The sequence below is a fragment of the Alosa alosa genome, chromosome 8 (genome assembly GCF_017589495.1).
Source record: "Alosa alosa isolate M-15738 ecotype Scorff River chromosome 8, AALO_Geno_1.1, whole genome shotgun sequence".
In the NCBI taxonomy this organism is placed as follows: Eukaryota; Metazoa; Chordata; class Actinopteri; order Clupeiformes; family Clupeidae; genus Alosa; species Alosa alosa.
Genome location: NC_063196.1, coordinates 22970279 through 22981764, shown reverse-complemented (window position 1 = coordinate 22981764; position 11486 = coordinate 22970279). Strand labels below are relative to the sequence as shown.

Sequence of the window (11486 nt, the reverse complement as noted above, 5' to 3'; positions counted from 1 at the left end):
TGGAACCTCGCGGGGAGGTAATGCGGAAGTATGCTGAGCATGTGCAGCCGCGGTGTGAAAATGATCGCAATGTCGCGAGCATGACTGGAGCTCGGCACTCGGGCGATGATTCATTCACCGAGCCCACTTTACCACATAAGGGCGGTACACTCTCCGCGAGGGGTCGGAAACCGCTTCTCCCATTGGCAGGACGCGCGGGTGATTGGCACGCGCCGCCCCTCCCCTCTCCGTCCCTGGTTATTGACACTTTAACGGATCCCGGCCACTGCTTTTGCCGTCTGCACGCGCTGACAGATCAATGTGACCGTTTCAAAAATCCCTGTCGCTTCGTTTTCACCCATTTTTCACTCCTGTGCGCAAGGATGCCAGTGTTTGCTGGTTAACAGTTGCTAAATCTGACTCGACTCTCTGCGCGAGGATTATACTGAATGCACTCCGGGCGGCTGATGCACTTTGGGTGAACTTCTCTTCGCTGCTCGAGACACTTCTACAATCCTGCGTCTCTACAACTCGCGGCATGGCGGAAAAAAAAACGGAGGTCCCCGTGCACTATGAGCCTCAAGGCCCATGCGTTCTCGGTGGAGGCGCTCATCGGCGCCGAGAAGAAGCGGAAACTCGAGGAGGACGACGAAGACAATGGTGAGAATTGCTTCGAGGAGGGGAACGAGGTCGCAAGCCTTAACGGGAGTCCGAGGCTGAGAACGGAGAGGTTGTGCGCCAGCACTCGGAGTTGCGAGATTGAGTGCGCAAGTGACGGATCCCGTAAGTACCACACGCACAGTGTGATTTTAACTTTGGGTCAGTGTAATGTGCGCTAATATAGTCTGTACACTAAATACTCTTTCTAAAGAATACTCAAACCGTGATTACATTTTATACCAATCTTCCGGATAATTTTGGAAGTATGGTCAGAATATCACACTGACAGTAATCATTATTGATAATTACAACTCGGTAAATAGCAATAACAAAGACCAATTACTAATAGGATAATTGCACATTCCTCTTAAACAACACACAATTTCTCTTTTTAGGCTACTCTTTTTAATTTTCAAAAATAGAATACAATGACCAACTCGCATGGACCCTCAGTAGGAATGTATACGTCAACCTGTACCATACATTTGTCTACATTAAGAATTTCATTTTTATATTACACCTAAAATACCATGTTATCAAGCGCCTACTATGTCTAATGTATCAATTCTGATGCATGGTGCTTACAGCTCAAATAAAGTGGATCATGCATCTAATAGTCAATGCTGTGGCTTACGCCTGTAAAATTGTATCGTATATTATGTGTTATGATGTATTATAATTTCTCAGTCACGAGTAAGTTTAACTGGCCGGGTGTGAGACTGTGTAATCTATGATCACGTCTTTACGAGTTGACTCGCAACCATAAACGCAGCAATTATCCGCTCACGATTAGTAATACACTGCAAGCCCAACACAGTCAGGCAGTCTCACGGAGTTGGGGATGAAAACATGGGCCAACTCAGGCATGCTGTGTGTGTAGGCCTACTCACGCAGAAAACGTGTCCATTAAAATCAGAGAAAGGCGCAGCTCACAGGTCTAATCTATTTACGTGAATAGAATAATTCATATTCTAGCTGAGCAGGCTATTTTGTATTTTTATTGATGACCAGGCAGCTAATGAAGAGAGTAGAAACACAGCCATATTCCATAGCGCCATGCACTGGTGTAGGCCTAACTGTATTTTGATGCAGGCTACAAGCACATGACGCGCAGTGGTTCTCGACAAATAGTAAGTATGTGGAGAACCACTAAATAATACGTTTGTACGTGGTTAAGAAGTAAAGGCATCAACAACCAATACAATTATATTCAGCGGCAAATAGTGAAAACATAACTGAGCCAGTTTACAAAAGATTCAACAACTGCTTCTTATAGTTATTTTCATAACTTACAAACTGAAATAAAAATAGATAAAATGTACTCCGAAAACAAATGTCTTTAATTAGGTTCAGAAACTAAAATATGTTGTGTAACCGTGGACAAATTGAAATGGTCGCATCTTTTTTTAGCTGACTGCGATGAAGTGTTGCTGGAAAGCCCGCGGCCACCGTCCCAGAGCGCGCCCCTGCTCGTGAGTGCTTCGGGAGAGGAGATGCGCACGGACCTGCAGGGTTCAGACCTGTGGAAACGGTTCCACGAGATCGGAACAGAAATGATTATCACCAAAGCGGGCAGGTGAGGGAAAAGAAAACTGAAAATAAAAGGAATAAACTTTTTTTTTGTTTTTGACGGGCCAGTGTCGGTTTTGTGTGGTTAATTTGGGCTGATGTGAGTAGGCCTATTATTCTAACATTTAAATGTCTAAAATGTCTCAGTCATTTCTGAAACAAATGTAATAATATATATATTGCAACAATAATATCACAATTATAAAATAATATTATCACGGGAAATATTAATTAGTAATTTAAGTGCAACATTTCGTGGTAGCTAACTATGGCTCTTATCATTTAAATTCCAGTGAGGCAATTTTTAATCAGCCTAATAGTTTATTAAGATAGTAATCGCATTACAACACTTATTTTTAAACTGTAAGAAAAAATATTTAAGACATTTCTGATATCGAAATGTTGATCTTTGGCTTCTGCAGGCGGATGTTCCCTGCCATGCGCGTCAAGATAACGGGATTGGACCCACATCAACAATATTACATCGCCATGGACATAATCCCCGTAGACAACAAACGATACAGGTGAGTTATCTTCAAATATAAACATGCAAAATTATCTCTTTTGTCGTTAAAAATATTACAATATAAATGCTATACATTTTGAGGCCTGACCCTGAACAAGGTTGACAAATATACCATAGGAAGAACAAATGGCGGTACAGGAAATGTTTTGGGCACTGTTTATTTTGCCATTTGGACGTTCGAAACTTTAACCTTTTGGATGCATAACCTTTCCAACTTGAAGGTCATCTCGCAAATGTTTGCTAAATCAGCATTTTAGCGAGTCACATTTTAACTTGTGTCGCCCCCCACCCCCCCTCTCTCTCTTGTGTTTATTGTGAAGGTACGTGTACCACAGTTCCAAATGGATGGTAGCGGGAAACGCGGATTCGCCCGTGCCGCCACGCGTCTACATACATCCGGACTCGCCCGCGTCAGGCGAGACGTGGATGCGGCAGGTCATCAGCTTTGACAAGCTTAAACTGACCAACAATGAGCTTGACGACCAGGGCCATGTAAGTAGACGTTTAAAAAAAAAAAAAAATAATAATATTAAAGCCGATTTTATTGTCCAGGGAAAAGACCATTTAAATGTCAAAAGACTAGTTCTACTTTTTCATTTTTTTTCAGTGTCCCATAAGTGAAACTAGTGAACTACAACCCTTCAAGTCATTTCATCTAAATGTATAAGAGATTTACTTTGCTTGTCTACAATTTTTACACATTAGGCAAGCCTCTGATGAAAGCATTGTAACACCAGAATAGTTCTGCAGTCATTTCAAGCTATTTACAGGCCCCTAGTTAAAACCATCACCAGCCATCCCACAGCCTTTTATGCACTTCTTGTGCACATATGATACCTATTGTCGCCCCGTCTCCATTTTGTTTTGCTGTATTATTTTAAAAGCCCGAGTGTGTTGTAATATGGAGAGCAGTAAACAACGCCAATTGAAGGCTTCCCCAGGGCCAAACCGTTAGAGCTGCTCAGGCCCTTTGAAAAGAGCACCATGTGTGTTTTTAATGGTGTAGGAGAAACACCACACGTAGGGTAATTCCGTCGTTTCCCGTTCTCTGAATTCACTGGAGTCACACACACACACACACACACACACACACACACACACACACACACACACACACAAACAGACAAACAGTCACACATAAAGTCACATAAGACCACCGCTCACTCACTCGTAGGGCGCAAATGTTTTCCAGATCATTCTGCACTCCATGCACAAATACCAGCCCCGCGTCCACGTCATCCGCAAGGAGTGCGGCGAGGAGCTGTCGCCGGTCAAGCCCGTGCCGACCGGCGACGGCGTCAAGGCCTTCGCCTTCCCGGAGACCGTTTTCACCACCGTCACGGCCTACCAGAACCAGCAGGTACGCCCCGCCGAGCCGAGCCGAGCCGCATGCGTTAACGAGGGCCTGCTAACGAGTGCTTGCTAACGAGCGCCTGCTAACGAGGCTCTGGGTTTCCCGCGGCAGCCAGGCCACTGTAGAGCAGATGCCAGAGATCAGTGGGAGCCAAACCAGGCTCTGTAGGGGTCGCGTGTGTTAGCAGCGTAGGCTTTGTAGGGGTCGCGTGTGTTAGCACCGTAGGCTTGTTTTTACCTTCTCACACTTACACTCATGTGCTCGCTCTCTCTCTCTCTCTCATGCACACACACACACACCTCGACAGACATACACACACACACACACATACACCTCGACAGACATACAGACACACATATACACACACACTCACAGACACAGACACACACATACTATTAGAAACACACAAACTGATGTATAAATGTGTACACAATAACATAGGAATATGCATACATAGCCCACACAGGTACTCTCTCTCTCTATCACACACACACACACACACACACACACACACACACACACACACACACACACACACACACACACACAAACACACACACACACACTCTGGCAGACATGTTTTTTATGGAGAATGAGACTGCACACATGGCGAGTGGAGGCTCCAAGGGTTACTTGGAGATATGACATCTCTATACTAACTTACTTTCCACTGCTCCCAGGCTCAAGCACCAGAGAGAGAGAGAGAGAGAGAGAGAGAGAGAGAGAGAGGGGAGAGAGAGAGAGGGAGAGAGAGAGAGAGAGAGGGAGGGAGAGAGGGAGAGAGAGAGGGAGAGACACTCAGAAAAGGCCTACTGTATAGTTGTCTGAGTAGTGTTGTATCACATCTTAGGAAAGCAACCCATTTGAGGATGAGAACATCCCAGCTGAGCCAGACAGGTGCTAGACGCAATGCTGAGGCTAACGGAGGAAGGGTTAAAAAGAAAAAGATTTCTGTCAATACAGTGACTCTCTGTAATGCCGTATTTTATTGTTGCGCAGTGTTGTGCAATGCTTCAGGTTTTAGCCTGGCAGTGTTCTCTGTATTTAGCAAAATGACAGCATTGGTCACCATACACACACAACACACACACACACACACACACACACACACACACACACACACACACACACACAAACACACACACACACACACACACACTCAGATACGGCACAGTCCCTGCATCAAGCGGCGGGTTCCAGGAGTGATGTCACCCGTGAGGCTGGCCTTATAAAAGCCCAGCAGCCTGGCATTATGGGATAGGGGTCAGCGCAGCGGGGTCGGACACACGGCTGTTACGGGCTACGGGTCACTGAGCAAAACATGTTTGGATTCTCTGCCCCCGCACACACTCACCACCCCCCATCCCCCCGGCTCTGCTTCACAGATCACCCGTTTGAAAATCGACAGAAATCCCTTCGCCAAAGGATTCCGTGACTCTGGGAGAAACCGGTGAGTTGTATTTAGTTGTGTGTTGATCTGTATGTGGTGTGGGCCTGTATGTGGGTGTGGATGTACATTTGTACGTGAGTGTGTGCGTGCGTGCGTGCGTGCGTGCGTGCGTGCGTGCGTGTGTGTGTGTGTGTGTGTGTGTGTGTGCTGTGTGTGTGTGTGTGTGTGTGTGTGTGTGTGTGTGTGTGTGTGTGTGTGTGTGCTGTTTGTATATGCGTCTTTGTATTTCTTTCCGTTGCGTTTGCTGCATTTGTCTTTGTCTGTTAGTTTCATGAAAAGAGGACATGACGATGTCACTCACAGCTGATCATTGTTCTGCTACATTTCTCATGAAATCCTGAGCCTGCACTGTGACCTATTTCTCAGAGTTTATGAACGATTCTGTTACACTAAATCAAATGTACATTTTAGATGTTGCGAAAAGCTATTCAGTAATAATTGTACTAAGTAGTATTTTTTTATTAGTCTAGCACAAAGTTATTTTCTAATTAGTGAATCACTGTATCATTGTGAGTTAACAGAGTCTTTTTTTTTTGTTTTCCGTTTCGGAGACGGAAATATTTCCTGTGGCCAAATGTTTTAAAAACAATAACAACCAGATCCCAATGAGCCAAGACTAAACTGTAAAAATAGAGCACCAAAAAAGCTGCTAAACAGAGTGGCCGTAAAAATCATTGCCTTCTGCAAAAAAACAAACATGGGCCTCGGAATGAATCCGACAGCGGCACAATAAAAATCAGCCCTATCTGGCAGGAGAGAGAGATGGAAACGTTGAAAGACTGGAAGAAAGGGTGAGAGAAGAGAGGAGCGAAAAAGGAGAGGAAAAAAGAATGGAGGAAAAGAGAGGAGAGGAAAAGGAGAGGAAAAAAGAATGGAGGGAAAGAGAGGAGAGGAAAAAAGAATGGAGGAAAAGAGAGGAGAGGAAAAGGAGAGGAAAAAAGAATGGAGGAAAAGAGAGGAGAGGAAAAGGAGAGGAAAAAAGAATGGAGGAAAAGAGAGGAGAGGAAAAGGAGAGGAAAAAAGAATGGAGGGAAAGAGAGGAGAGGAAAAGGGGAGATTATTTAAAATGTGCCATAAATCATTATAAACAAGCTCGAGCACACACACACACACACACACACACACACACACACAAACATGTGCACGCTAATGCGGCTTCAGTTCACAGTAGAGTTGAAGAGGAAGTCATGGCTCTTCCACAAATGTGCTTTGCCATCGCCTTGCCAATTTATGTTACCTTTCTGACATTTCCCTCTCCCTCTCCCTCTCCTTCTGTCAGTCTGCCTCTGACCAGGCCTTTCGTATTTATGCCTCAACATATTTCTCTCTCTCTCTCTCTCCCTCTCTCTCTCTCCATCTCTCTCCCTCTCTTTCTGTCAGTCTGCCTCTGACCAGGCCTTTCGTATTTATGCCTCAACATATTTCTCTCTCTCTCTCTCTCTTTACCCCCCCCCCCCCCCCCTCTCTCTCTAAAGATTTCTGAGTCTTTAAGTGTCACAGGAAAAGTAAAGGGGTTCGCTAAACAAACTGGGTCATTTGAGAGGCTGGATTGGGCCATTATGGGTCGGGTGTGCGGATCGGTGGCTCTGCGGTCCGGTCTGAGCGGTCCGGTCCGAGCGGCCGGCTGATGAAGTGCGGGGCTGGGTGGAGGGAAGGCGAGGCGAGTGGCGGCAGCGGCGACCGCATCTTGTCTAAATTATCGCCTGGCCTCCACTCCTGCAGGAGGGGGCTTTTATCTCCGCACTAACTAGAGGCCCACTAAGGCTCACGCACACACACACACACACACACACACACACACACACACACACACACACACACACACACACACACTCAGACTGCCCCATTAATGCTCACACTTTACCCCTTACCTCCGTCTACCTTTCTCTCTCTGTCTCTCTCTCTCACACACACACTTCTGTTGTTCTTTCTCTCTCTCTTTCTCTTTCTCTCTTCCTCTCTTTCTCTTTCTCTCTCTTACTTCTCTCCTCTCTCACTTTGGGAAGTCGAGTCCAAAACTCTTTCTCTGTCTCCCTGTTTGTCCAGCTGTCTTGTTTCTCTCTTGTTTCTGTCTCACTTTCTCTTCTTGTGTCACTCTGTTTTTTTCTCTCATTCTCTCATTCTCTCATGTCAATGTTCTTAGTCTCATTTCTTGACCTCTGTTTCAGTGCCTGATGAATGTTTCATTCTCTTCTGTCTATCCCTCTCTCAAAAAGTTTCTCGATCTGTCCATTTATCTCTTTTTCTTTCCTCTGCATGGGCCTGTACACCCCCTCTCATCCTCCTCTCCCCCTCTCCCCCTCTCTCATCCTCCTCTCCCCCCCCTCTCTCATTCTCTTTCCTCCTCTCCTCCTCTCCCCCTCTCTCTCATTCTCTTTCCTCCTCTCCTCCTCTCCCCCTCTCTCATTCTCTTTCCTCCTCTCCTCCCCTCTCTCATTCTCTTTCCTCCTCTCCTCCTCTCCCCCTCTCTCATTCTCTTTCCTCCTCTCCCCCTCTCCCCCTCTCTCTCATCCTCCTCTCCTCCTCTCCCCCTCTCTCTCATTCTCTTTCCTCCTCTCCTCCTCTCCCCCTCTCTCTCATTCTCTTTCCTCCTCTCCTCTCATTCTCTTTCCTCCTCTCCTCCTCTCCCCCTCTCTCTCATCCTCCTCTCCCCCTCTCCCCCTCCTCATAAAGGGTTGGCCATGGCTTCCTGTGCTCTGTCTGTGATGCTGCAGTAAAACTCGTGTGAAAATCGTTAGAGCCGCCACTGCCCCACAGCAGTCTTAGGTGACACACGCAAAACTTTACGCCCACCACCCCCACACACACACACACACACACACACACACACACTCACACACACACACACACACACACACACACATACAGCTCTATCCGTCCCTGGCGTGGTGGCTCTGGATGGACAGACCCTTGGTTTCCATGGCAACCGTTGTTTATTAAAAAAGAAAAAATGGTGGCTCGGCTCGGAGCTCTGCAGGCGTTTAACGTCCATCCGGTGGCCTCTGGAACACCTGGCCAGCTGCGGAGCAGAGCCGGACGAGAGCCAAGCAGAGAGCGAGAGAGAGAGAGAGAGAGAGAGAGAGAGACAGAGAGAGACTGCCGTTAAGCATATAAGGTCCATTCTGTTTTCTCTCTGATGTTTATCATCTATTTGTAAAATGCTGGAATTTTTTGTCAATCAAGAAAATTCAAATCAGAAAAGGATTTTAATTTAGAAAGAGAGAAAGAGAGAGAGGGAAAAAGAGAGCGAGCGAGAGAGAGAGAGAGAGAGAGAGAGAGAGAGAGAAAGAGAGAGACAGAGAGGCTAGATGGGGTTAAGCCTGGAGGTGTTTGCTGATTTTGGGGGGGAAATGTCATTGCCGTTCGGAAGCATGGAGATTTGTAGGGTGTGCACTATACTATAGAAAGTTTAACTTATACACACACAGATCATTTGATGTTTAAACTTTTATTCTTCTATTTCCCTGTTCAATGTGTTTGTTTCTCTTTTGTCCTTCAACAAATAAATATTACAGACGTGAGTTACTGAATGGAAATATGAATAGATTATTAAACGTTAGGACATTAGAGATAAAGTAAGAAAAAATAAAATAAAAAAGAAAACAGATCAAAAGAAAGAATGAATGAATAACCTGCAGACACATTCATGCATTCACAGCAGTGGTTTCAATATGTCTCCACATGTGTGCGTGTGTGCGTGAGTGTTTGTTGTGCTTGCGATGGCATAGTCAGCTGTTTCTATAGTGATGGCCATCGTGACCTCTGTGTTCCGCTCTTGAAATGAACATGTTCCGTTCCTCAAAATCCTTGTGCTGGAGTCCTGTGTTCTGCTCCTCTAATGAGCATGTTCCGTGTCCTGTGTTCCGCTCCTCTAATGAATATGTTCCGTGTCCTGTGTTCTAGGATGGGACTAGAGGCACTAGTGGAGTCCTACGCATTTTGGAGACCATCACTGAGAACGCTCACATTCGAGGACATCCCGGGAATGACTAAACAAGGTACACACACACACACACACACACACACACACACACATATATTCATGTTGATAAAAATCAGTTTTATTTTTGACTCATGATTTGACATGTGAAAGATAACACTCATTTTACAGTAATGAGTAATTAATCAATCAAACAATTTGATCAACATTAATTTAGGATGAAATTAATAATTTTGGCAATTATACTTTGCATTCTTTGCATGTCATAAACCATTCTGTTTCATGCATTATTAAGGAAAATTCTTGATTAAATACATTTTTCTATACACAGCATAATAGTAATGATGGTCTATATTATAAAGTCCAACTTTATTTTAATGGGCCACTGCTCTGTTGACAATGAGACATACCGACTCCAAAATATATCTTGAGATGCACTCAGACACATCATCAGTGATATGGTGGAATATGGTGGGATATGGTCTCATCACCGATGGTCTCATTGTTTATTAGCTGGTCAGTATAGACCCTTTCAACAATAAAAACAAAAACAATGCTTGAACGTTCTATTTGGGCCCCAATCGACTTCCTCTGCATTAAGATAACATATGGAATGTTAAAAAGGAAGTCTTGTGGGGCCAACTATGATGCTGATAATGGAACTCTCTTGAAAGGGTCTATTGGTCAGGTTTGCTAAAAAAGGTTTGGATGTTAGTTTGTTGACCATCAATATTTGTGTGTGTGTGTGTTTGTGTGTGTGTGTGTGTGTGTTTGTGTGTGTGTGTGTGTGTGTGTGTGTTTGTGTTTTGTGTGTGTGTGTGTGTTTGTGTGTGTGTGTGTTTGTGTGTGTGTGTGTGTTTGTATGTGTGTGTCATGTGCAGGAGGTCCCGGTTCTCATGGAGGTATGGTGGGCTCGCCGGCGCACACACACCTGCTGTCCTCTTCCCCGTGCTCCTCCCCGGCCTTCCACCTGGGCTCGGGCGCCGGACAGGTGTGCGACTACTCCGCCTGCAGCCGGGCCGGTCATACCCTCCACCGCTACGCCCCGTCCCTCACCGCGGACTCCTACAGCCGACTGACCGGCCCGGTCACCTCGGACGGCTTCGGCTCCACGCGGTCGCCGGCGTACGACGCGGACGGCTTCCCCTGCGGCCAGAGCGGACTGCCCCTCCAGATCCCCGGCATGCCGGGCCCCGCGGCCCCTCCGCCGCAGCTCCAGTACCTGATGCCCGGCGCCGGCCACAGCTCGCCCTTGCTCTCGGCCAATCAGAGCTCGCAGGGCTCGTACGGCGGCTTCCGCCTGCACAGCCCGTACGGCCTCTACGGCTACAACTTCTCCACGTCGCCACGCCTGGCGGCCAGCCCGGAGAAGATGACCGCCTCCTCGCAGGGCTCCTTCCTGGGCTCGTCCCCCAGCGGCACGCTGACGGACAGGCAGGTGCTGTCGCCCATGGACGGCCTCTCCGTGCTCGGGGGAGTGGGCCCGGCGTCCGGCGCTCAGCACCAGAGCCTCTTCGACTCCAGGACTCTCGGGAGTCTGGGGGCCGGGCTGACCAGCTCTGGCTCGCAAGTCACCGCCCACATGGCTTGAGTCCGCCCCCGGCTCCTCCCCCTTTTCCCTCTTCCACATGTTGTCGTTTGTACGGACGTCCTGCTTTTGTTTATGTTGACTTTTGTTGCAACGAGTGGGAGAAAGTGGACACTAATAAAGTGTCTTGCCATGAGGATTATTTGATTATCCAAATGAGCAAGACGTGGCCTATGGCCTCCATCCCCCTTACGTGGAGAGAGAGCTCAAGAGACTGTGTGTGTGACTGACTGCTGTGACTTGCAATACTGGGAATGAAAACACAATAAGCCACTGGCCAGAGGGTGGCCTATAGGTATCTGTCAGCACATTCACTAGCGTTGTTTCGACATTTTCCATTTTTTTGTTCTTTAAACATCTATCAAGATTGCCTTATTTTACATGGAATTTGTTAGGAGGTGGTCAAAGTTCCATTCTAGG

At 46.6% G+C, this 11486-nt stretch overlaps 1 protein-coding gene across 2 annotated transcripts; it reads left to right on the top strand.

Annotated features, from left to right (window-relative positions):
* Nucleotides 1-275: 275 nt before the first annotated feature.
* tbx18 (T-box transcription factor 18) lies at nt 276-11073 on the top strand. 2 transcript variants are annotated; one of them, XM_048249541.1, is made up of 8 exons: nt 276-762; nt 2050-2215; nt 2631-2732; nt 3055-3226; nt 3927-4094; nt 5474-5538; nt 9442-9536; nt 10360-11073. In XM_048249541.1, the coding sequence occupies exons 1-8, from the start codon at nt 552-554 to the stop codon at nt 11067-11069; spliced, it is 1689 nt and encodes a 562-aa protein (XP_048105498.1). In that variant the 5' UTR covers nt 276-551; the 3' UTR covers nt 11070-11073. The 2 variants fall into 2 exon arrangements, with proteins under 2 accessions (XP_048105498.1, XP_048105497.1); XM_048249540.1 differs by having other exon boundaries at nt 3909-4094.
* Nucleotides 11074-11486: the final 413 nt, after the last annotated feature.